The sequence below is a fragment of the Aethalodelphis obliquidens genome, unplaced genomic scaffold (genome assembly GCF_003676395.1).
Source record: "Aethalodelphis obliquidens isolate GAN/ISIS:26980383/991018 unplaced genomic scaffold, ASM367639v1 scaffold3, whole genome shotgun sequence".
NCBI classification, from domain to species: Eukaryota; Metazoa; Chordata; class Mammalia; order Artiodactyla; family Delphinidae; genus Aethalodelphis; species Aethalodelphis obliquidens.
Window position 1 is genome coordinate 58,074,324 of NW_020837947.1, and position 26,947 is coordinate 58,101,270.

The 26,947-nt window shown below is 38.9% G+C and overlaps 1 protein-coding gene across 3 annotated transcripts in view; it reads left to right on the plus strand.

The window, feature by feature from the left end:
* The first annotated feature begins 5,686 nt into the window (after nucleotides 1-5,686).
* The window catches only part of FBXL4 (F-box and leucine rich repeat protein 4), a 67,636-nt gene continuing 46,375 nt past the window's right edge, over nucleotides 5,687-26,947 (plus strand). Inside the window, exons 1-3 of one of the 3 annotated variants that reach the window (XM_027090112.1) lie at nucleotides 5,687-5,859; nucleotides 21,045-21,162; nucleotides 21,814-22,397. In XM_027090112.1, coding sequence (XP_026945913.1) covers nucleotides 21,886-22,397 — 512 coding nt within the window. In that variant the 5' untranslated portion in view covers nucleotides 5,687-5,859; nucleotides 21,045-21,162; nucleotides 21,814-21,885. Of the gene's footprint in view, nucleotides 5,860-21,044; nucleotides 21,163-21,813; nucleotides 22,398-26,947 lie in introns of those variants that run through there. The other 2 variants (XM_027090122.1, XM_027090130.1) reach the window with 2 other exon arrangements.

Genomic DNA, 26,947 nt, shown 5'->3' on the forward strand with positions numbered 1-26,947 from the left:
TTTTATTTATTTATTTTTGGCTGCATTGGGTCTTTGTTGCGGTGTGCGGGCTTCTCATTGTGGTGGCTTCTCTTGTTGCGGAGCACAGGCTCTAGGTGCACAGGCTTCAGTAGCTGTAGTGCGCAGGCTTCAGTGGTTTCGGCTCGCAGGCTCTAGAGCGCAGGCTCAGTAGTTGTGGTGCACGGGCTTAGTTGCTCTGCAGCATGTGGGATATTCCCGGACCAGGGCTTGGACCTGTGTCCCCTGCATTGGCAGGCAGATTCTTAACCACTGTGCCACCAGGGAAGTCCCTGTGATATTATTTATATTAACTTGATGGGGAAAATAGTTATGGCTCAATAACAAAAAGAGTATACACTTCTTTATGTTCCAATGGATATACGTAACCTAGAAAATCATATTTTCATAATTTTCTTTTAAATAATTGCATAGATTATATTACAGTGGGGACAGGCTATTCACACTTGTGTCAGAGCACAAATAAATGAACGAATACTGAGTGTTTATCTGGATAATCCAGTCCCCTCAAATCTTCCACTGAGGACAAAATAGTTGTAAGGGATTAAAGACTTTCAATTATATGGAACATTACTACTGAAACTCTCAGTCACATATCATTTTTGCTTTACCTGTATGGACAGAGAATCTTTGCTTTTCTTCTGTGAATAGACCATAGGGATCTGCCTAATGCAGACACACAGGAGCTCTTTTAAAAGCATCTCCACTTCAAAAAGGAAAAGTAGGAAGGAGAGGGATTGTAGCCTCAACTGGGTTTAGTGGAGGTCCTGACCACAAGCTTTATTTTCACAGCTGTGTGCTCTAGCCATCATAGAACCACAGGTGTGAAGTTACTTCAGGAAGAGATCTATTCTGTCCACTGTCTCCAGGTGGTATTTCTCCTATATTATTCTTGACCAGTGAGAATCATTTATCAATGCTAAAATTTTAAGTAAATGATTCAAGCTACAGAAGAAAGAACAGTACAACTCAAAACAGCACGAACAGTCTGAGTTAGATAAGTTATTTTAAAAATATATTTTAAAAATATTAAAAAAATATTTCAAGATATCCCTTCGAGGCCTGTGTAGATTGTCTAAAGTTTTATCTGGTTATTTTAAACCATCTTACTGGTTTGTAATTAGTAGTCACTTTTCAAAGATATTAGAAGTTGTAAGTTAGGAGACCTATATTCGAGTCTTGGCTTTGCCAGCAACTTACCATAAGTCTTTGAGTAAATTACGCACATTTTCTGGGCTTTTCTCACCTCTGGTGACAATGGGAAGGATTAGACAAGAATGAACTTGAAGGTTCTGTTCTGACATTTTGTACTAGAAAGACTCAATTTCTGATCTTCAACACCTTGTAATAAATATTAATAATATTCATACACTGCATAGTACTTTATAGCTCACAGATTACTTTCAAATATATGATTTCTTTTAAATCTCTCCAGTGCCTGTGAGTTAGGCACATTTCATAGACCTGAGAACAAGCTCAGAGAAGTTGTAACTTATCCAAGATCACAGAGTTACTTACATAGCAGAGCTAGATAAGACAGGTCTTCCTACTCCCAAGTTCAATTTTCTTTCTATTGTATTCAGCTCTTTCAAGGTTATGGTAATATAGAAGCATGATTAGTTTAGTTTTTGTTAAATAATAACACGAAAATGTGGTATCATTAACAAACAAAAAACAAGAACCCCAAAGCCTCTGGATTTAAAGTCAGAGAACTAAGTTTCATGGACAGTTCTGACACTTTGATTTGGGGAAGTCACCTAACCTCTCTGAGCCCCAGTTTCCTCATCTGTAAAAAAAGGGGTTTGGGGCTTCCCTGGTGGCACAGTGGTTGAGGGTCTGCCTGCCAATGCAGGGGACGCGGGTTCATGCCCCTGTCCGGGAAGATCCCACATGCCGCGGAGCGGCTGGGCCCGTGAGCTGTGGCCGCTGGGCCTGCGCGTCCGGAGCCTGTGCTCCGCAACGGGAGAGGCCACAACAGTGAGAGGCCCGCGTACCGCAAAAAAAAAAAAAAAATAATAATAAATTAATTTTAAAAAAAAAGGAGGTTTGGATTACATAAATTTTGGGCTTACTTCTGGCTTAAAATTCTTATTTTCTTCTTAATGGCTGTGACGATTTCTAGACTAATTTTGTGATAGATTAATATTAAAGTGAAACTCTTTTCTAGACTGTAAGAGGTTTAAAAAAGTACACTGATAGACCACTTTCACTATTATTCATGCTCTTTGGCCACCTGCAAATTAAACACCTTGGACTAATATTACTGACTGAATGCCATTTTCCAACAAACTAGTTAACTTAAGATTTCACAGAGGGGTAAATTATTTTGGCTGAGTTATGTAGGAAATGTATGGAGTTGCATTTTCTGAGAGGTCTTGACAGAAGAACTTATTTGGGAACCAATGGCAGAACACCTAAGGGAGTTCACTATGAAGACATTTTGGGTCCTCTTGGCAGCGTATCGAATGACATCTCTGCCTCTCTGGTGTAGTATCTTATTGCCATGCTTACTCATTGCGCTGAAAGTTTATAACTGGTAGAAATTTCTTTTTAAGATGAAGAAAAGGGACTTCCCTGGTGGCGCAGTGGTTAAGAATCCACCTGCCAATGCAGGGGACATGGGTTTGAGCCCTGGTCCGGGAAGATCCCACATGCCGCGGAGCAACTAAGCCCGTGCGCCACAACTACTGAGCCTGCGCTCTAGACCCCGCGAGTCACAACTACTGAGCACGTGTGCTACAACTACTGAAGCCCGCGCGCCTAGAGCCTGAGCTCCACAACAAGAGAAGCCACCGCAATGAGAAGCCCGTGCACCACAACAAAAAGTAGCTCCTGCTCGCCACAACTAGAGAAAGCCTGCGCGCTGCAACTAAGACCCAATGCAGCCAAAAAGTAAAATAAGTAAATAAAAAGATGAAGAAAAATCACTTGAAAATAGCAGAGGGTATGACGGTGAGTGTTTCAAGAGTTAGAGACAAAGAAGAGTTTTGAACCTGCTGCTTCTTTGCCCGCCTCCCCTTCTGAGCAGAACATTGTAACTTTTGAAGCTAACATAGAATGGATCATAAGCAACTTGCTGAGCTGGTGACTTTATGCACAATTAAGCTTTGTTGGGACTTTCTTTATTTGTAATAGCGCTGTTACCGCGTGGGATGCTATTCAGCTCTAAACAACATTCCATTTAATAACAAGGCATTAGTTCACCCATTAAATCAGTGCCATCATGAACTGATAAGTATCACCCTTTTCCTTGGCCTCACTTGGCTCTTCTGCCCAGCAAACAAAGCACGGCAATGGCATGGCCCTTGAGATGAGAAGGATGGAGGGAGGATAGATTGAACAACGATGATCGAAATTCCATCTACTCACAGAAACGGAACTTTGCCGTGGTCTTTTCCTTTCCTTAAATAGAACCTTATATACGTTCCAAGCAGCACTTCAAGTGCCTTTAAAAACAACAGCACCAACTACTACATCTCTTACACACACACACACACACACACACGCACACAATAGGAAATGTATGGAAGGGCATGCAAAGGATGTGCACTGACAAATATGAGTAAGAATGTTCATAGCAGCATCACTTGTAATAATCAAAACTAAAAGCAGCTCAATGTACATCAGGAGTAGAATAGATAAATAACTTTTGGTATATTTGTACCACAGAAACTCGAGAAACTACCACTACAATCAATAATATGAATAACTCTCACAAACCTAATTTTGAGAGAAAGAAACCAGATTCAAAAGAGTGTACATATAATGTATGAATCCATCTACATAAAGGCAAAAGTTAGCAAAATGAATCTCTGGTATTCGAAGTCAGGATAATGGTTACTTTTTTTTTTTTTTTTTTGCGGTACGCGGGCCTCTCACCGCTGTGGCCTCTCCCGTTGCGGAGCACAGGCTCCGCGGCAATGGCTCACGGGCCCAGCCGCTCCGCGGCATGTGGGATCTCTCCAGACCGGGGAACGAACCCGCGTCCTCTACATCGGCAGGCGGACTCTCAACCACTGCGCCACCAGGGAAGCCCAGGATAATCATTACCTTTGAAGAGGAGTAAAGGGTAGAGATTTAGAAGAGTAAAGAGAGGCTTCTGAGTGCTAGTAATTATTATTTTTTACCTGAGTGATGAATACATGTGTATGTTCACTTTTCATCAAACTCTGCATTGTATTTTGTCTTTTTCTAAAGACATTTTTTACTTCAATGAAAAGTTTATTTAGAAATTATATGAGAAATGAGAAACTGTTTTAGTAAGACTGAGTCTGAGTGCTCTATGGACATCAGCTCAATTAAGTCTAGCTGGCAACCATAAACAGTCAGTTTCATTTACTTACAATTAATTTATTATTTGTAATCCACTCTTTAATTTAGAATAAATAGAGATTTACAGAAAAGTCGCAAAGATGATACAGAGAGTTCCCTTACATCACTCATCCATTTTCCTTTTATTGTTAATACTTTATGTTACAATAATACGTCTGTTACAACTAAGAAACCAGCACTGGCACATCACTACTAAATTCCATTCTTTATTCTAGTAGAACTAGATTTCCCACTAATGTCCTTTTCATGTTCCAAGATCCCATTCGAAATACCATGTTACATTTAGTGGTCCTGTCTCCTAAGGGAGAGGGCTCCGGTCTGTGACAATTTCTCAGTTTTTCTTTTTTGTTGTTGTTTTCATTAACTTGGCATTTAGTTCAGGTTTTTTATAGGATACCTGGGCTTTCTGATGTTTTCTCAAGGTTAGACAGGGTTTACAGGTTTTGAGGAAGACTATCACAGAGATGAAGTACCCTTTTCCTCTCACCATATCAAGGCACATGCTATCAACTTGGCTTATCACTAACCGTGTTAACTTCCATCTGGCTAAGGAAGTGTTTCCCAGCTTTCTCCACAATGAAGCTACTTTCCCCTCCTTTCCATATTCTTTGCAAGCAAGTCACCAAGTGCTGGCCACACTCAAGGAGAGTTGAGGGTGGAATGGGGATTAAGCTTCAATTCTGTTAAAAATTTTCCATTTTTATATACAATTTATACTGCACATCATGTATTAGCTCAGTTCATGTATATAATTTATAAATAAATATCCTTATTATTTTGCCTCTTTAGGAGCAATTAGATAGCAAGTAATGTGTAGGTCAACCTTTCTTCATTATTAAACGTTTTCCATCCTAATGGAAACCTTGCAATATGCAAGATAAATATGCAAACTAAAAAAAGGGTAATATTGTATCTATTCAAAACACATTAAAATGATTAAGGGAGACCGTGAGAGCATCTTCTTCGACAGAGGTAATGATCACGGCCTTCGGAATGTTGGGAGGGAGATGAGCCTGCAGGAAGGACTTGTATCTGGGACAGAAGAGGTTTGCAAACTTGGTGAATTATGCCTTTAGGAGCGCCTATAACTTTTGTTCCACTTTTCCTCTGAGAACCTTAACATCAGTAATCCCTGTGCATCCCCTGACCCAACAATTCTAGACTGGAGAAGTCCTAGCAGGCTGATGAGAAGAAGAGATTATTTACGCAGTACATTTGCAACCGCTGCCTTCTGGGGAGTTAACAGGCAATTTGTAGGGTACGACTCCGGCAAGGAAAGCGGTAGGAAGCTCCTCCCCTCGGCCTAGGAGGGCCGGTCCAGACGCCGCCGTGGCCCCGCCCCGTCCCTGGCCACGCCCCTCCGCGAAGCCTGCGCCTCTTCCTTCCGGGTCGTATTCGGCCGGGCGCGCCGCTGAGCGGAGCCTGGGAGTCGCCCCCGCGCCCCGGCCTCCCTGCGCCGGCTGGCCGCTGGTGGAGCCTACGGCGCGCGCCTCTACCGGACCCTGCAGGGTACGGCCCTTCCATTACTTCTCCCTCCTGCGGGTCTCCGTCTTCCTCTTTCGGCGCTGGGGCTGGGCCGGGCCCGGGCGGAGCCGCGCTTCGGGGAGCCCGGGCGTCCGGCAGAGGTCCCCTCCCCGGCCTTACCGGCCCCGCCGCCCGCCTGCGCTTGCGGGGCTTGCTGGTGACCCTGCAAACAGCTTACTTGCCTCGGGCGCTGCTTCTCTGCTCGACTGTCTGCCGGGCGTGAGGCGTCGCCCAGTGCGCGCGGCGCAGGGTTGTTTACACCGCGGGGTTGGCGGGTAGTGCTGACCCTGCAGCCCTGAGTCGGCCACCTGCCCGCCTGTGTACTTGCTGCCTCCTGCGCGTGCTTCCTTGATTTCTTTTTGGCACCCGATGGTTTTTACCTAACCAGGCCCATGTCTTAATTCAGGACTGCCACGAGATACCCGGCAGCAGCCCAGTTTCTGTGTTTTAGGGATATCCTTAGAATACAGTGTGATGATGAACATCCACTTGGCCTCCTTGTCAGCATGTTTGCAATGGGAGTGGTTTTGGATTTCCTTGATGGTTTCCCAAATGCTCGTTGCCACAGAGCCTCGCTTGCGGTCACTAATTAAAATATACAAATAACAGAAAGTCAAGATGCTATAAACCTGTGGTCAGGTAGTTGCGTTGGCAAGGATGCTGTGTCTGGCTTTATGCCCCGGAGGACTCACGGCAGGTGTGGGATCTTGCTTGCTTTTATCAGTTAGAGGACACAAGCTGCCTTTACTGCTTCTTGGTATTCTTAAGTTCAGAATATAAGTACAGTTTTTTCCACTTAAAGCTCACTTCATTGCTTCTGTTGTCCTATATTACATATTGTACCTGTTGGTTGAGTAGAGGGAGATTTTCCTGAGACATCAATGCTTCTCTAGCCCTTTATTAGATACTAAGTTCTTGGGGGAAAGGGACATGTACTTATTTTTCTAGTGACAGTATGCATCGCCCCGTAGTAGGTGCTCTACTCGTTCATTGAATTGGATCCTTCTTTCCACACTTCCTTTCTGAGTACCATATCTTTTCTTTTCTTTCTCTCTTTTTTTCTTTTTACCACTGTCCCAAATTTTGGCTTCTCTGAGTCCTGCATTTTCATACTCTTCCCTTCTGTTATGGACTTGAAAATCAGAGAGGTCATCAGCTCAATGTAAGATGGTTAATTCCTTTTTACTAGCGCCGTGATCCAGTAATGCAATTATAGTCCTCTGTACAGTGACATCGTAAAATGTTGCTGTTATCTTTTACTTCTAAATATGGCCAGTTAACAAAAACCGCCCTTTCTTTACTGGGTTAGTCTCATTGCCTCACCCTCTTAAATTTTGCTGTGATCAACATAATCGGTTTTAACTTCATAGATCTAACTCTGGTATCCTCTGAAGAAAGACCTTTTGCCACGTGAATTGTATATAAGTGTCCTCCTCTCTTTTCTTCTAGTACTTTTAATGGTCTTATTCTTCATATTGAAATCTTTAACCTACCTCAATTATATTTTAGTATAAGGACGGAATTAAGGCCCTTTATTTCCTCTCTCGTAGTTGTTAGTCGTTGTCCCCATCATCATTTGTTGAATTCTGTTTTCCCCTACTGATGGCAAGTACTGTATTTATTTGAGGCCCTAATTCTTGTATATTCTTGGGACTTTTTCTGAATTAATGTTTAGCAATCTCTGGCTTCCTGTACTGATACCATACTGGTCTTATTACTTTAGCTTTATAATGTGTTTTAGTGTCTAGTGATTCAAACAGTGCCTAAATATTTTTGGAATGGACACATTTAGTGAGGGTAAGTTGATTTCCATTTTTATCCCTTCCTCCCTACTCCACCTCCTCCTTAAAGTTTCTTGCCTCTTGTTGAAATTATTTTTTAGCTTGCCTTTCTCATGGTCAGTTGAATCATTAAATAAATCCCTTCTCTTGCTAACTCACAACTTGCCATGTTAGAGTTGCTCCTTAGAGATGTACCTAGAAAAGCAGCTTGATTCAAAATCTGCATGTCTTTTGACTTTGCATTGTGTACTAGTAAGTGGAGTGTGTCTCTCCTCATCAGCTGTGACTCAGGATGTTCTGTACCTGGTTTCAGTAGCTCTAAGGGATAAATGCCTATAGAAGTGATCCCTGGGACTGCACCATGCCCATTTGTATTTTACTATCCCAGTTGAACATCTTAAATGTAATGATTTTCAAGTGTTGCTATAATAGATACTTACAAATATTATTAGATCATAAAATAAATGTATACGTTCTTTAAAAAAAAGTCAAGTAATACAGAAATAGCCAAAGGGGAAAGTAGAAGTGTGGTGTGCCCACCTATCTGGTAACCCCATTCCCCAGAGATCATCACTGTTTAATCACTTGTTCTCTTTCCTTCCAGACATTAAAAATACATGTGTATAAGCCTATGTGTGTTTAATAACTGGCAGTATACTACGTATAATTTTCAGTAACTGCCAGTTGGTAATAATTGATGAAAATCTTTCTGTGTCAGTGCATATAACATTATCTTTTTAAAGTATTTTGATATTTCATTGTAGGAATAACCCAAAATTTATTTAACCAATCCTCTGGTGATATTTAGGCTATTCCAAATTTATTTCTGTTAGAAACAAAGCCTCAGGGATTACTTTTATGTGCACATATTTGCACATTTACTTAGTTCCTTAGTGTGAATGTTTAGACGTGGAATTGCTGGGTCAAAGGCTATATACGTTTTGAAATTATGATAGATTGTTCCATATTTCTCTTCAAAAGGTTGCCATAAGAGTAAATTTATACAATTTCTGAGAATGCTGCCCGCTGTTGCTGTATCATTGCCAGGAATTGTCAAGGCTGAGTTTTACCCTACTTGCAAGCTCATAGTTTCATGGTTGCTGGTAGAAGACATGAGATCCTGGGTCAGAGACAAAGCACAGTAATTACAGTAGCCAGAGGATCATCATTGTCTTGTGCCATTTCCTTGAACCCTAATTTCCACAGGGTGATGTGATGAGGGTCAGATGATTCTAGCACATGCAGTAGATTGCATTACAAGAGAGGAACCCTGAGCTTAGGGAACCTGACCCATTCATAATAGGCTGCAAGTAAACCTGCCTAACCTTTGCCCTAGAGAGAGACATTATCTTTATTATGCTGGATAGTAAAAAAAAAAAAAAAAAAACCTTCCCTCTACTCCAGAGGGAGACCTCTCTTTATCTGCCAACAACGTTTGCTGTATAAATACCCTTGAAAGGATAGTTTGGAACAGATTATCAGTGACTCTGCTTATAGGATATGCAGAAATGTGAGAGACGTGAAGAATTTTCCTGAAAAAAAAATCACTGCTAAAATGATACCATTTTTTACATTTTAGTAATTTTATGGATGAAAAGTAGTATTTTTACTGTTTCAATTTTGCATTTGTCTGCTTATTGATGAAGTCGAATATCTGTAAATGTTTTGTTACTTACCTGTTCATATTCTTTGCTTAGTTTTCTGTTGAAGTGTTCCTCTTTTTCTTACTGATTTGTAATAGCTCTTTACATGCCATGCTATCAATGACCTGGTACACCATTTCTAGTATTTTTTCATAGTTTATTCTTTAAATGCTGTTTCTGGGATCTTTTGCCATGTAGAAATCTTTAATATGTATGTTGTCAGTTCTGTGTTCTCTTCCTTTATGGCCTCCTGAGTTTCCGTTCCAAGGTTTTTAAAATACTCTTTGTACATATTCTTTTATTGGATATTTTGTATTATATATTTAGATTTTTAAAACATGGTTGCTTTGGTGCTTCCCTGGTGGCTCAGTGGTTGAGAGTCCACCTGCCGATGCAGGGGACACGGGTTCGTGCCCCGGTCGGGGAAGATCCCACATGCTGCGGAGCAGCTGGGCCCGTGAGCCATGGCCGCTGAGCCTGTGCATCTGGAGCCTGTGCTCCGCAAAGGGAGAGGCCACAACAGTGAGAGGCCCGCGTACCACAAAAAAAAAAGGTTGCTTTGATAATATAGTTGACCAGTGAATAACGTGGGTTTGAATTGCATTTGCTGGTATGACGTGGATTTTTTTCAATAGTAAATGCTCAGTACTACACAGTCCACTGTTGGTTGAATCTGCAGATGCAAAACTGAGGATGAGGAGGAACTGTGTATATGCAGGGCCAACTATAAGTTATACATGGATTTTCAACTGCACAGAGGTCCCATGCACCGAACCCCTGCGTTGTTCAAGGATCAACTGTATTCTAAATTTACTTTTCTAAATGTATGGACATTTTCCCAAAGCATTTTTGATAAGCTGTCCTTTCCCTGTTTTTGGTTTGACACATTCATTGTACTATATCCTTATTTACTGTTTTCTCAAAACTGACAAATCAGTAAGCAAAATATATTAGTCTCTTACTGTGACTGTGAATTTGGTTGGATTCATCCTTAAAGATGTTTGTTCTTAGTGGATTTTAATCTTATAAAATATAAATTTTTTTGTTCTGTTTAATGATTTCTGATATTGCTGTTGCCATCTCTGTCAGTTTTGTGTATACTGGATAGATCTTTATTGCCCCTATGTTTCTTTCAGTTATTCTGCATCATTTTGCTTTACTTGCCTCTCTTTAAATGTAAAACATCATCTAGCTAGACTTTCATTTTTCCTTAAAACCTTCCCCCCTCCCAACTTGAAAATTTGTCTTTATTTATTATTTATTTTGCAATGTTAGAAAACTTTTTAAAAAGATACAGATTCACAAGCACTTAAAAGAAATTATACAGGAAGATCTTGTGTATATACTTCACCCAGTTTCTTCCTGTGGTAACATTGTGCTATAGCACAATAGTACATGCAGGAAATTGACATTGACACAATCTGCACACTTTACTCAGATTTCATCAGTTTTATCACTACAGGCATTTGTGTGTGTATGTGTGTTCTCTGACATTTTATGTAGGTCTTGTCACCACCACCATAGTCAAAATACAGAATCACTCCATTACAAGGATCGGTTGCTAAAGGGCTTACTTCTTAATAGGAAAATTTAACCTATTCATATTTACTTTTTTTCTCCCCTGCAAGTTTGGAAATTCTAAAACCATGTAGAATTGACTTTCTGTTGCCCTCACACCTCCGTTTAATAAGGTGAGACCTTGACTCCTTGCCTTCCCCACATTCTTGATTCAATTGATTTGATTTCCTTTTTAAATCACTTATCTTCTGGTTTTTTTTCCCTAACCATCCTTTTCAACTTTACCACTACTGCATCTATAATGACTTAGACTTAACTATAAGGTCACTGGTTACTTGAATATTATGTCTTCCCTTTTTAAAAATTATTTACTTTAGTTCATTTGTTTTTTGACTGGAGTACTTTCTTGAGTAATGTTTTTAAGAAGAGTTATGGGAAGTATACTTGCATGTCCAGAAACAGTTTTCTGTTTGTTGTTTGTTTATCTATGTGAATAAGAGTTTGAGTCAGTTCTTTTTCCTTAAGAATTTCTAAAATATTACAGTATCTTCTAGCATTTTTTTGAATTTTCATCAGCTTCAGTCTCTTCTTGAATTCACTTTATATAGATATTAGGTTTCTTGCATCTGTGTTCCAGGTTACTTATTATTTTTTTCATTTAGATTTTCAATTTATTTTGAACACCATGACTTTAATTTCCACGAACTTAAAAAAATTTTTTTTCTAAATTCGCTTGTACTTATTTTATGGATCCTATGCCCTATTAATTCACACTAAAGATACTAGTTATTATTTTAAAACTCTTCTATTTTTTGCATTAACTTTTGTTGGAGACCACTTGCTCTAATTACCCAAGTTATTTCTATGTCTTTAAGATGGCTAATTCTACTCATATATATAAATTCAGATTTGTAGTGACTGATTTGTTCCTGGTCGGGAATCTCTCAGAAGTCATGAAGGTCTCTTTTCTGGGCAGGTGGTCCCCAAAGGCCAGGTGAGTGGCTGGGGCTCTGAGATCAGGCTTTGCCCTGCGCATAATGAATGGGCAGGACATGCCAACTAGTAGATATCTTTCAGGGTGTGCTGGTCAAAAACAGACTAATAAGCTAGGATGCCCATAAACAAGCTGATTCTGGGATACCAAATCTCCAACTTGACTGTCTTGGTCCACAGCAAAGACTGAAAACAGAAGCATACAGAAAGGTTTCATTGCTGTAAAAATTCTTTTGCGTGGCCCCTTTGTAGTCATTGGAAGCAACCCTGTCTTCTCCCCTAACTCCCTGGTGACCACTGATCTGCTTTCCTTCCCTATAACTTTGCCTTTTCCAGAGTATCATGTACATGAAATTAAACAATTAGGTAGCCTTTGTGTGTCTTCTTTCAGTCAAAAAATGCATTTTAAGAGTCATCTCTCCTATTGCCTGAATCCGTGACTCATTCCTTGCTATTACTGAGTAGTATTTCATTGGATAGGTGTACCACTGTTTATCCATTTGCCTGTTGAAGGACATCTTGGATATTTCCAGATTGGAATGATGATGAATATATCTGCTTTAAACATTTGTGTACAGGTTTTTGTTTAAATGTAGGTTTTAATACACTTGGGTAAATACCTAAGAGTGGGATTGCTGGATGGTTTGGTAAGAGTATGTAAACTTTATAATAAACTGTCAGACTTTCCCAAAGTGGCTGTACCATTTTGTACACTGGAAGTGTTTGTAGCGTCCAGTTTGATATCTTAAAATTTGAATGATCTGTATTTAACTGTTCCCAGATTTAAGATATTAAACACTATCTGTCTTAGTGTTTGAAACTTGAAACTTGAAACTGCTCTTAAGTAAAGCATTTGCTAGGACACACAAAAATATGTCATAAAAGACAAATGATAAATTGCCCTTAAAAATTGAAAACTTTTCTCTTTAAAAGATATTATCAAATAGATGAAAAGGCAAGGGCTTCCCTGGTGGCACAGTGGTTAAGAATCTGCCTGCCAATGCAGGGGACACAAGTTCAAGCCCTGCTCTGGCAAGATCCCACATGCCGTGGAGCAGCTAAGCCCATGAGCCACAACTACTGAACACGTGTGCCACAACTACTGAAGCCCACGAGCCTAGAGCCCGTGCTCCGCAATAAGAGAAGCCACCACAATGAGAAGTCTGCACACCGCAATGAAGAGTAGCCCCTGCTCGCCACAACTAGAGAAAGCCCGCTCACAGCAATGAAGACCCAATGCAGTCAAAAATAAATAAATAAAATAAATTTATAGGAAAAAAAGAAAAAAAAAAGGGAAGCACAGACTGGGAGAAACTACTTGCAAAAGATATATCTGATAAAGATTGTATCTAGAATGTATAAAGAACTCTTACAACTCAATAAATAATAAGAAAACAAAAAAACAATGAAAATGGGCAAAATAGACATTTCACTGAAGAAGATACGTATGGGAAATAAGAACATGAAAAGATGCTCCACATCATTACTAGTCCATTGAGAAATGCAGACTAAAACCGTAGGGTATCGCCACCCACCCACTGGAATGTCCAAAGACTGACAATATTAACTGTTGATGAAGATGTGGAGCAGCTAGAACTCTCACTTGTTGCTGGTGGGAATGTAAAATGTTACAGCCATTTTGGAAACATTTTGGTCCTAGAAACAACCCAAATGTCTATGAGCAGGTGAATGAATATGTCTGTATAATAGATATGATTTAGCAAGAAAGGAACAAACTGTTACATGTAACAACAGGGAAAAATCTCAGTTATGCTGAGCAAAATAAATTAGACACAAAAATACATACATATTTCACTTATATGTTAACTCTAGAATAAAGGACAATATGATTTATAGTGACAGCAAGAAGATCAGTTTTTTCCTGGCACAGGGAGTGGATGGGTGATTGGGAGAATAGAGATATTCTATATCTCGGTTCTGGTGGTGGTTGCACTTTTATATGTCTTTGTCAAAACTCGTTGAACTGTACACTTAAAATGGAGTACATGTTTTGGAATGTAAGTTATACCCCAAAGTTAATTTAACAGTATTACACCATTTTAACTAATGGCTCTTTTAGCTTGAATGGCTAGCAGTGATCTTGTACTTGGATTTTTGTTAGGAAGGCCAAATAAATTCAGTATATTTTTATTAGGTAAAATGCTCTTTATTTTAATGTACAAATGTATAGTTAGTAGTTGGCTAAAATAAATTCACATTTACTTTGTGGTTTTAATAGCTAGAGAGAGATTTTTTTCTCTCTTTAGTGTGTCCATTAAAATTATCTGCCACCAGATATTCCTAATTTTTAATACTGTAGGTTTTAGTTAAATATACATTGTGTGTCAGCTAGAGGTTTAGGGTTATTATAGTTCTTCCCATTCAGATGGTTTATTCTTATTCATCATTAAACAATTAAGAAACATGTAAAATGGAGATAATATAGCATTAGTGACATTTGTAAGTAAGGTACTTTATAGTGTCATACCTGTGTAATTAGAAATATGTCCCTCTTTGTCACTTGTGAGATAGTATCTTGGGTAGGAAGAGGGTTTCCAGATCTATTGTATCAGAAAATCACCATTCATTTATCCTACAGTTGTGTGTGTGTGTGTTTTTAACATTGAGTCCTTAATTCCTTTTTCGTGCTACTAAAGATTGCTTATGAAATATTTCATAAGTTTAGATATGCTTGTTAAAGTCTAGGAAAGAAAGAGGAGAAATAAAACATTCTGTAGAACTAACCATTGTCAATTCCTAGTTTAAATTGATTCTAAACCTCCTTTGTTTTCTGACAAGTGTATTCCTAGTTTCACTGGTTAGGCACTTCCTGCTTAGTCCTGGCCATTTGCTCATTAACTCAGCAGAAATTTTGAAGAGCCCACTGTGTTCCATACTTTTTGTATTTTCAAAGCTGACCTTGATTCCTGGAAGAGAAGTGCATACTGTTTACCTCTTTGGTTTTCAAGATTTTTCCCTGGCCTTTAGGTTTTTCTTCCTGGTTGGTTCCCTTGCCTTCTCCTTCTGCTTTATATGCCTGGATTTTCAAAAAGCCTTGAAGCTGGATAGGAGGCTCTCTTCTCTCTGTTCGTCCACATGGTTCAGTTAAGAACTCAACCTGTTTATTCTATATTGGGGCCTTGTTGATTACAAACTATAATCATAATAAAAATGTTTCAACTGGAGGAGAATTTACTTAGAGGAAGAGAGAGAAACGTGAAGTTATGATATTCAACCCCCCATAGTCTCCTTCCTGACACTGTCATATTTTTTCAATATAGTACATTGTAAGTAATTAAGGGATGCTATTGTTAAGACTTTGCTCCTCCCTATAGCATATCTAATACCTGAACAATATGAACCTGTCTTTTTACCCTTACTCTTATATTATTGCCTCTCTTGGCCTGTCTCTTTTCTTTTGCTCGAGGTTATCCCTTTTTTGTTTAAGAACTTCTTTTTCATCCACAGTTTTTCCAGTTCTCCATAATCACCGTATGGTCTTAACATAGATTTGGAGTGTTAAAAAAAAATCACCATATTTGAGAGAATAGCTTTCTTTTACCTCTCTAATCATCTCTTTCATGAATCTTTCTTTAATTTCAATCAGAGTTTCTTTGTGGCCAAGGTCAGGTCTTTTTACGTATTCAAGGCTGCTTTTGTACTAATAGAATTAGTACAAAAAGTTACCACTGTTTCACATTCTCATTGAACAGTAAAATTTCAATATATATACTATTCCTTATTGGAGTGTTTCAAGGAAAGTCATACATTTGATTCTTACCTATTGTGTTTCCGTTTTCCTTATCCACTTCCCCCCTCTTTTTCTCTATATCCAGATATGGAACTTTTTTTACGTCATTTTTTGGTCTACATGTGCCTTGTATTGAAGGGTTTTATTGCTGTGTCTATTTTAAACTTATTTAATTCTCTTCTGCCATCTACTCTGCCAGTCTCCAAAAAAGATGAATAAATGTTTATTGAGTATATATTGGCATGTGCTAAGCCCTAAAGATGTAGTTCTAATTAAGACACATTCTTAGAACTTGAGGGGTTCGTAGTCTATTAAGGTGGAAAAAATATCTCAGCATGTAAGAAATGGCACACGAAATGTAAGAGCAAGGAAAAAGCGGGTAGTGGATAAGGTCTGAACCTTAAAGATGGGTAAGAGGGTGCCAAGCAGAGGAGGAGCAAGGGAATTCCAGAGCCACGCAGCCTCAGTGGGAGACTTGAAGATGCTGAGGTGTGAAAGCACAAGTGCAGCTGAGGCCGTGGTAGAGGTTCTGGTGGGTCTGCAGGAAGGGTGGGGTGTGTAGAAGTGGAAGGGACAGGGAGAAGACTGGTCCAAGGTAGGTGGGAGGTTCTCATGTATCATGTTATCAAGAAGACAGCCTTCCTTTAATGGGACCTCTGTATATTTTAGAAGAATGAGGAGGGAGAAGGCCCAGAGAGGAGACTGAGAAGTTACCAGAGGGGTGGGAGGAGATAGGAGAGCATGTGGTGGCGTAGAAGCCTACAGGAGGCAGGCCAGGGAAGGGGGCTGGTTATGTCCGCTGCTGCACCAAGTTCAAGTGTAATTCCATTCTTTTCTTGATTGATATTTTCCTCCATTCCCTCGTGTCTTGATGTCTAGACTCAACCAGAAAAGTCCTTTCCTTAAAGCAGTGTCTCTTGATCAGTTTCATCAGGATTCAGAAATGACAGCATTTAAAGTTCAGCCATTTTTTCTTGATCTGTTACCACATTACGCCTTCTGTGACATTTTGTTAACATCCTGCAAGGCTGCCGAAACCCTCGTTTTTTTCTGTCACTTCATTGACACATCTTTGTGGGCTATTTTACAAGTAAGTATTGTGTTATTTTACAAGTAAGTATTGTGTTATGACTTGCCTTCAGTGTAGAGCTCTGCCTTTTTGCCTGGCCTTTTTATCTTTCCCATATCTTTTGACTTTAATATAAGTTGAGAATCCTCTTTGGAGTTTTAAACTTGTTTTCCAGGTTATTCCATCACACCATGAACCTAGGCTTTCGAGTTCATCCCAACTGCCTCCTTTCGTTGATTTCCTGAAAAGCCCTTTTCCTTCCTCCACTTTCCTCTGCCATCTTCTCTGCAGTTCCTGCCATCCTGCTTCTCTCCGCCTCATCGACTCCCCATCTCACTTCAAATCTCAGTAGTAAACATATGTTCTCCCTTGTCTATACCTCTTAATTTCTCTTTTCCACTGTTATTGGTTTCTCTGCAATTGTATTGTTTAACTTCGTTAAGCATTTTATAATATGAAAGATGTGGTTGAAAATAAACTTGTATTAAAATGATATCATGTCGCATAAAGCAAGTTGTTTCCCAAGGTGTATGAAAGTCTCCTGATGCAGGTTAAAATGGCTGTTGTTTTGTATTCCTTGATTGTGCTAGTATAAAATTTCAGTGAGTTGTGGGGAATTTCTTACTTTGTAATCATTGTTGACAATTGATTAGATAAAATAACTTGTAAAATAAAGATCACCCTATCTCTATTTCAGACTTTTTGTTAAACGGAAAATAATATTTTTATGTATTGTGAGAATCCTTAAAATTAATGTAGCTTTTTTTTGTTTTGCTCAAATGTTTTATTATAGTCAAAATTATTTGAAAAGCACATTTAATATATTACAGACATTTCACTGTAAAAATGATCCTTGTATAATGTAGCTTTTTGAATGAACTGGAAAAGAAATGTATATACCTCCCAAAAGGTATATCTTATAGTCACCCTCTTGGACAAATTTAGTGTACCAGACTAATATTTGTTTATTTGCACCAGGTGGGAAAAATCATTTTGTCTTTGAATTCCATTCTCCTCCTAAAGGGGAGTTATTGTATCTTTTGCATTTGGTTCAGTGCCCATTGGGATATTCACTGGTTATCACAAATTGCCTCAATGCCTTGGCAAAAGTCCAGATAGTACATGGACAATTTAAACTTCTGCATTGGTCGTTGCTGCCCACATGAGTCCTGAAACTGCGGCTCTCTTCCCTTTTTCAGCTTCATTTCCCAGGGAAAAGTAGAGTGAGCTATCCTTTCTTCTCCATATGTTCGTCCCCAACCCCCCAAATACTTTGATGTATCATCTTAGTTGACTGGAAAGGAGTTTAGAATCAAGAAGGATATTAACAATGGGTTTACACATTTCCCTTTTTTTATTTCCATGCCGTGTTTGTTTTCAAAAACAGGTTTTAACTTCATTACATTTTTCCAAATAGTATGGCTGGAAAAAGAATAAATATATTTGCTTTTCCAGTGCTTTATTTCCAGTGCTTTTTTTTTTTACACTGCTTTTCCTTCTTTTAAAATTTTTTGTCATTTTAGCTTTATCTTACAAAAAATTAACTCTAAAGATTATTGTTATCCATAGTTGGAAAAAATCAAGCATCCATTTACATTTCTCGCTGAGAAGTTTGAACTTCTTCATATGTAAATGTGAAAATGTAAACTTCATGTGTAAATGTAAACTTCTTTATATGTTATAAAGTTATAACTCACTTGTACATATGTTACTTCAGTGCAGAATTTTACTTAACTTTAACAACAGCTTAAAAATGATATTGCCCACACGACAGTCTTGCTGTTTTTGATATTATCCCATAATCTATGATGGTAAAAGCTAGCTGGGAAACAGTTGTAAAGTTCATGGCTTGGTAGGTCAAATAGAATTTGTCTTTCACAATTTGTCTCAACCTTTTTGCCAGGAATGATTGTGAATGTTCACATGAATGATGATATCTTATTTTGCAGGTGTTTCTTTGGTTTTATAAAACTATTACTTTCTGATAAATGCAGTTTTATAAAGAAAGTAAAAGGAGCTCGGTTGCAGCAATTTATAGACTGTGGAGAGAGAGGTGATGTCCATAGATTATACAGTCAGACCCATCCATCCACCTTGGCAGATGGGTTTCTGTCCTTCCCTTGAAGATTTCCAGGAATAAAACATCCACAATCTTCCAAATTAGCTGAGCTCCACAGTCTTCCAAATTAGCTGAGCTGTCAATTGAGTTGGATACTTGTACATTATTCTTTATTTCATAAATTTCATTTTTGCAGTTTAAATTTGTTTCATTAATTTTCTTTTAAGAAAGAGATGGGCCAAGTAACTTCTTTAGAAAATTACACTTCTTAATTTACCTGGGGGCCTATTTTGAAATAAAGTGTATGTGGTAAAAGAAAGAGCTATTTCATTTCAGGTTTTGGTGTTAAAGATTTGATATTTGTGCATTTGTAAATTTTTTAATTTGACATATTTATACTTGTGGTAGGTGAAATGTTTGAATAAAGAGGTGATATTCTAGATAATTATTTTCCCCACATTTACAACCTGTCCTATACTTCAGCACTTGGTGTTGTATGTCCTGAGGTGAATCTGATTTGTCAACTCATGATATGTCAGCATTAGAGCATGTGCTGCAGAAACTCCTTATTTATTTTAATACATGCTTTGTTAGTCTTTTCAGGAAAAGTCTTGTTCAGAGTGTTCTATTATTTCTTGTTTTTAGGGTGCAAGTTCTTCCATTTAGTGTGTCTGCCTGCTGACTGTCCGTCCCTGTGGTTCATTTTCTTTTACGGTCTGCAAGTTTGTACTGTGATGCATCTTTAGTAAGGGTTTAGTCAGTCTCGTGTTGTGGAAGCATCCCTGCAAAGAGATTCACATCTGCCCCTACCAGTTCAGGACCATTCTTTCTTTTTAGATCTTTTGGCTTAGGGATGGTGTAGGGATTCTCAGCCATGAAGACGGTGTGAATTTAGGCCCACACTCTGCGTGGTACACGCCTAACAGGGTTCTGATTTCCCTCCGGTGACTTTCCGCCACTGCCTAGGTTGATGTCAAGTGTACTTTGGCTTCCTGGCCGGTGAGCTAAGTTTTCGCGTTCCTGGCTTTACAGATAGGGTGATTTTTTCCTGAATTTGGCTTTATGAAGTTTCTTCCAAATGTGACCCGTGGCTTGAAATAACCTCTCTGCATGTGTGTTAGAAAATCCCCTTATTACAACCACTAAGACCCATAATTGGTTCCCTGACTCATACTAGCTTCAGCTCCTGCTCTCCGCCCTTTGACTTTCCTCTCTGTTTCTCACAACCGTGGGTTTTCCTCACGTGTTTCTAACTCAGCTCTTCATTTACTGTTTTGCCGGTTATATTTTTGTCAGGCGTTTCAGCGTGGATCTGGCTGGGATTGAGAGGAAGAGGATGCTGTTATCTAATTTTAAATTATTTTAGATTTGGATAATTTTTTTGTTTGCTCATCATCTTTCTGTCAACACGTGACATATTTTGTGCCTACTATGTACTGAGTACTTTGATAAATGAAATCTTTGGCCAGATTCCTTCCTTCAAGAAACTTGGTCCTAATGTAGGCCCTTGTAGAACAAGGGTATATATCTGATACAAAGGTGGTACCAGATGATAAGCCTACTTATGGAATAAAGTGGCTGCAAAAGGAATGTCGAGGTAGAGTTAAAGTAAAATAGGAAGGGTGTTTAGAAAGTGAAAGAGTTTACTGCATTAGACAAAAAGAAATGGGTCTAGCCTGAGGAGAGCCTTGAAATGTCAGACCAAGGGATTTAGATTCTATCTTGTGCGTAAGAACAAAAAGCTGTTAGAGGTTTGGGGTTGGAGAGGCGTTTAATGTTTTATAATCTTACTGTTAACGTTTTGCTCTACTAAAGAAAAGTTGTTTTATTTTCCTTCTTTTACTTAGGAGAAATTAAACTCAAGACTTTACAGGTAGAAAAATGAGTATGCTTGATTTCCCTGTTTGTGTAGACAAGAGATTACTAGTCAGTGCAGACAGGGGCCAGGCCTGTGTTGTAAACTAGTAGAGCTGGCTGGGAACAGGAGCGGCCACCAGGCCTCTTCTCAACAGGGTTTTCTGGATTGTTAAAGGTTGCAGTCTCATCCAAATTTTAAAAATCACCAAATACATTTGGTCCTAATATATCTGCTGGCATGGTTTGACCCATAAGCTATGGGTTTGCAACCTCTATATAAAAAGGGTTCATTAATAATATTTTTATTACATTCTGTCATAAAATTTTAAAAACATATTAATTATTCAAAATTGTCCACACAATTCAGAAAGATGTGATGTGTTCAATTTGAACGTTCTGTATCTAGTGAGTAGCTATTTATCTATGATAATAAACTTGTTGGGATATTTGACTTCCTAAGTCAGAAATAAAAATATTTTCTAAAACTCTTGTCTTACAGGTAAAAGAATGTCATATTTCAACATTGGTACCTGAAATCAGAGTGTAATTGCCAGGCCACATGGATGAGTGCCAACCTTTGCATTTCTGGTGTGTATCCTGTGACCATTCTATCTGGGGTGAGTGATTTCTAAGAGTAGCTGGCAACAAACCAGATGCCAGCCAGCCATGGACTGCCCTCACAAATGATGCTAGGGGTTATAAATTAAACACTGTCTGGTGATCTGTGATGTGTAAGGCAGTTAATATAGTTGGTCTGGATTAACTGTCAGCTCCAGAAATCTGTATTCCCATAATGTGAAATCTGTACTTAGCATGTTCGGAAGTGAGTCATAATTAACAATAGGGAATCATTTGTTTAAATGTGAAGTTATAAAATGCCTAAGATCCTTTTGGATTTACAGCAGTATTTTAGTGGTTCCCCATATATTTTAAATAATTTTAATTTTAAAAGTTCAAGGACTTAGTATTTCTTGAAGGATAGTTATAATTTTGCATAAAATAGGTCTTTTTTGGGTCATACATCTGCCATTGCCTTATAATATCAGTTTTGCTTCCCATATAGCATAAAATTGTATACATTTTCAGTATTCAGTTTTCTTAAAAGTACATTAGATAAATTATACCAGAGAGTCTCATTTACGTGAATGTTGTTTTTTTCAGTTTCATTCTGGGAAATTACATTGGGTAAAAAGCCGTTTATTACCTTATCCATGCATTTTTCTGTTTATTTAAATTATTTTACTTCAACAAGCCATTCATTTTTTTAGAACATCCTTCAAAGAGTTCGCGCGTCTTACCGAGGACACCTGACCGTTTGAAGCTTCATAATTCACACCTAGATGCCACCAGTCTTTCCCATGTTAACAGTTCTGACTATGTTTTATTATATGTGCCTTCGGCGCCGAGCCAGGACAGCTACAAGAGGAGAAATGATGAACAGCCATAGAACTATAGAAGCAAACAGCCGGACTTCCCCTCTCAATGCAGAGGTGGTCCAGTATGCCAAAGAAGTAGTGGATTTCAGCTCCCATTATGGGAGTGAGAATAGCATGTCCTATACCATGTGGAACTTAGCAGGTGTACCAAATGTATTCCCGAGTTCTGGTGACTTCACTCAGACAGCTGTGTTTCGAACTTACGGAACATGGTGGGATCAGTGTCCCAGCGCTCCTGTGCCATTTAAGAGGACGCCGCCTAATTTCCAGAGCCAAGACTATGTGGAACTTGCTTTTGAACAACAGGTGTATCCTACAGCCGTTCACGTTCTAGAAACCTATCATCCTGGAGCAGTCATTAGAATTCTAGCTTGTTCTGCAAATCCCTATTCCCCAAGTCCACCAGCTGAAGTCAGGTAAGACTCATTTTTTAATGACCATGTTCTATGGCTGAAAGGTTGTGGTAGTTTTAATACTGGAGGTCTTTTTTCACTGGAAGCATTCTCTTAAGTCATTTAAACAAATTCGATTTTTAAAATTTTCCTTAGTTTTCTGATAGGGAAAGAAAGATCAGACATATGAAATGTAATGCATTCTTTATACCTATAAAACCTCACACCATAATAATCATGGATTGTGAGATTTGTGTGTGAATTTACTATAAATGAAAAGCACGATTTGAACTAATTGGGACATGGACCAATCTGAGAAGTTAGTTGGAAATATGATTTCTAACAGATTTTCAAACAGACATCGTATTACTGCTTTTAAATACTTTGAGTAACTCAAAGTCGACCTACAGAGTGACACTTTAGAGGAAGTCCGTAGGGGATTAGCTTTAATCTTAGGTGGATGTTTTCGTAACAAGTGTATTCATTTAAAAATACATGCTGGGGACTTCCCTGGTGGCGCAGTGGTTAAGAATCTGCCTGCCAATGCAGGGGACATGGGTTCAAGCCCTGGTCCAGGAAGATCTCACATGCCACGGAGCAACTAAGCCTGTGCGCCACAACTACTGAGCCTGCGCTCTAGAGCCCACAAGCCACACCTGTTGAAGCCCACGTGCTACAGTTACTGAGCCCGTGTGCCGAGAGCCTGTGCTCCGCAACAAGAGAAGCCACTGCAATGAGAAGCCCGCGCACCGCAAGGAAGAGTAGCCCCTGCTCGCCGTAACTAGAGAAAGCCCGCGTGCAGCAATGGAGACCCAGTGCAGCCAAAAATAAATAAATTAATTAATTAAAATAAATACATGTTGCCTTAAGTATTCATGCATTCTCCCTAAAGGCGCTCTCTCTCTCTCTCTCTTTCTCGTTTCTGTAGTTCAGCCTCCTGATTTTTTAAAATATAATTATTTGACTAGGTAATATATTCACATGGTTCAAAAATCTAAAAATTACATAATGCAGTCTTGCATGTACCCTGTTCCCCATGTGCCTAGGATCCACCCCTCCCTCAAAGAAACCACTTTTATCCACTTCTTGGCATTGTTCCAGAGTTTCTTTATGCAAATATAAGCAAATACAAATGTATTTATTTTATTTTTCTTTATACACAAAAATAAGCACACTATTTGCATTGTTTTGTACCTCACTTGTTTCACTTACTGGTGTATATTGTATCTTTTCATGTAAGTGCAAAGAGAGCTTCATTATTCTTTTCTACAGTTGCAAGTAATGCAGTGTATGTGTACCCCAACTTATTAACAACTCCCCTATTGATGGGTTCTTAGTTGTTTCGATACTTTTGCTATTATTAATATTAATGCAGTGAATAACCTTGCCATGAGTCACTTCGCATGTGTGCAAGTATATCTGTGGGATAAGTTGCCAGAAAGATTGCTGGGCCAAGGGTCTATATATTTGTAATTTTAATACGTAGTGCCAAACTTCCCTCCCAAGAGGCTCTCCTATTTCTGTTCCCACCAGCAATGTATATGCATGCATGTTTTCCCGAAGCCTCACCTACAGAGTGTTTTAATAAATTTTAGCATTTTTGTCAATTTGTTAGGGGAAAAATGTTATCTCATGTTAACTTTCATTTGAAATGCTTTTATCATCTCTGAGGTTGAATATCTTCTCATGTTTCAGAGCCATTTATATTTCCTTCTCCTTGAACTGTCTGTCATGTTATTTGTCCATTTTTCGAGTACTTATTGATCTTATCAGTTTTTAACCTTTATATTGCTTGATTCATTCATTAAGTATTTGAGTGTCTACTATGTGCTAAAGCATTGTTCTGGGTATTGAGGATACATTAGTGAACAATGAACAAAATAGACAAAAATCTCTGCCCTTATGAGCGTATTCTAGCCCAAGGGCAGTCTGTGACACCTGTTAAACTGTAGGAGCCCAGCTGCCTGTGGAGGAGGAGTGAGGGCGCAGATCACATTGCACATTGCATCTAACACACTGCTTCCTTGAAGTCCCTGTCCCCTCAACTCCCAGGGAGCACCTACCAGTCTACCAGGAAGCAAATGCAGAGTACAGCTCAACTCAAGCTGGAGACTGCTGGTATAATCTTTATGTGTTCTTATCAGAACAATTTTGATAATTCATTGTGAACAATATTGTTAATGGGTCAGTTTTTTTAAAAAACAGGAAACCAGCATCCTTTAATATACAGGCTTTTTTTCCTGAGAGGAAAAAAAAGTACTTTGAGTAGGATCCTTTCTTATGTGAGAATTGTTTCGTTGGACTCTGTCATTTTTTGCCTCTTTCCTACAAAGCTATCTAGTTTTTTTTCTAAAAAGATGAACCAATATGGGGATAAAATCTATGCAACATGTAATGTCTTTCCTCTGATCTAAAACTTAATGTCTGCATAACTGATTTTGAGTATGAATCATGCTCTTGGGTTCCTAGCTGAGAGCTGTAGTGCGTGATTGTGATCAAAGTGACAGCTTTATTTATAGATGTATCTCTACTTTGCCTAACTGATTTTTAGCCTTATTCCACAGAAAATACCATTAACTTTTAAGAGAAAAAGAAGCTAACCAATATATATTATTGCAGAATAAAAAAGGGCCTTTTAAATTTTACTGATTATGAAATCAGTTTCAGTGTTTAAAAAAACTTGTTAGGAAATACCAAAAAAGAAAATATATATAAAAAAACCCCACAGTTCTTCTGCCCAGATTCAGTAACTGTTAACGTTTTGGTGAATTTCTTTAGACAGTCAGAAACATTGATTGAACACCTTCTCTGCTCACTCACTGCCAGGAACAAAACAGAGCCAGACAGATGTGGGTCTTGTTCTTTGAGTTTTACAGGCAAGCCTGGAAGAGGGCCGTGAGATTGCAGGTTGCATGTGCTGGCAGAGGGGAACACCTAACCTGTGGGGCTCCGAGAAGTCCTCCCAGAGGAAGTGACTTAACTGGGACCTGAGGTTTGAGTGAAGCTTTAGTTTGGGTAGGAATGGTGGAGAGAGAGTACTACGTGCAAAGGTGAAACCATGAGGTGAGATCTTGGTGTTCTAAGAAGTGAGAAAAGCCCCGGAGTGGAGAGAACAAGCTGTTGAAGGGCCACAAGCTTTGGGATTTCATAGAGCTCTTAGATTTCTCAGAAGCAGACCTCGAGAGGACTGTTCCTCTACCAAAGGTTTGTTAAGGAAGTGCTCCTGAAGAAACTGGTAAGGAGTGGGGAAGATAAGGGAGTGGGGAAAGCACTGTAGGGAAGGGAAGAAATCAGGCAAGGATGCAAAGTCCTGTGAAATCCCAGTCAGCCTGGAGGCACAGTTGCCCGGGAGCTGGGCTCTGATGTTCCTACCTGTCTGTCTTGGGCTGTGGGCTGGGGGAGTAGGAAGGAGAGATGGAAGTCTTCCAGGCGCATGCCACTCTCAGGATGAAGAGGAGGCTCTGGGAGCCTATGTAGTTCTCTGTAGAAGGCTGCAGGTGGGAGCCCTTAGGAGCAAGCCCGCACAACTGGGACATGGGCACCAGACTTACCAGGAGATCTAAGCAGAGCACAGGTAGAGAAAGTCAACTCCAATAAACTGGTAAACATAATGGTATAAACATAATGGTATTGATAATAAAAGTTAGAGAACTGATATAGGGTTCTCAGATTAGTTACTTTGCTGCCAACATCATTTTTCATCACTATCATTTCATAAAAGAAACCCCAGTTTATACTGAGAAATTAGCATGCTCAGAATCTCGAATAAAGAGCGGTTGGCAACTTACATGTATATGTGTGCATATCTTTATATGTACCAATGTATTCTTTATTTTTCACATTTAATCATGGAAAGCTCTATCACACACTGTGGTTTAGGAACCACTGGACTGTACTGCCTATTACTTTAATTAATTGCATACTGTTTTATTTCTCCCTTAGGAGTTAGCAAATAAGAGAGTGTGTTGGAGTAGCTCAGGAATTTATGGGAAATGAACTTGTCCCAGAACATTTAAAATTTAAAAGCAATCTTTCTCCATTTTGTCTGATTGCATTTCTTTGTTCAGTGAGTGAGGTAGGAAAGCTACAGGTAGTTCTGTAAGATCTCAAAGTCGTCTGACTTCGGGCCTAGTGCTCTACTAGGAGAAAAGAAAAACGGTAGTATAGAGTGTCATGGTTCTGAGTATAAGATCTTAACAGATGGCTTGTGTAAGAGTCAGAAAAAAGGCTAGTGCAGGGTTACACATGAGAAAGAGAGACAGAAAAGAGGAGGAAGAGAATGACAAATTGAGGTCATATTAAGGAAGCTGACTGGAATGAAGCTATTTGGGGATAAAATTTAGTGGTATGGATATTTTTTTTTTTTTGAGTGTTGAAAGCATTTTCACTACAGAATATTGAAGTTAAGAAGGCAGGGAGGAAGAAAGTGGCCGTCACAGAAAGAATCTGTTGCCAAAGGAAGTTGCTTAAGCAATGATTTCACGAATTGGTCATAGTCTGGTCCCCTTAACTTTGTGAGTCAAGAAGCATGATTTTGTCATTTAAGTCAGAAATTATCAGACCCTTTATCGGTT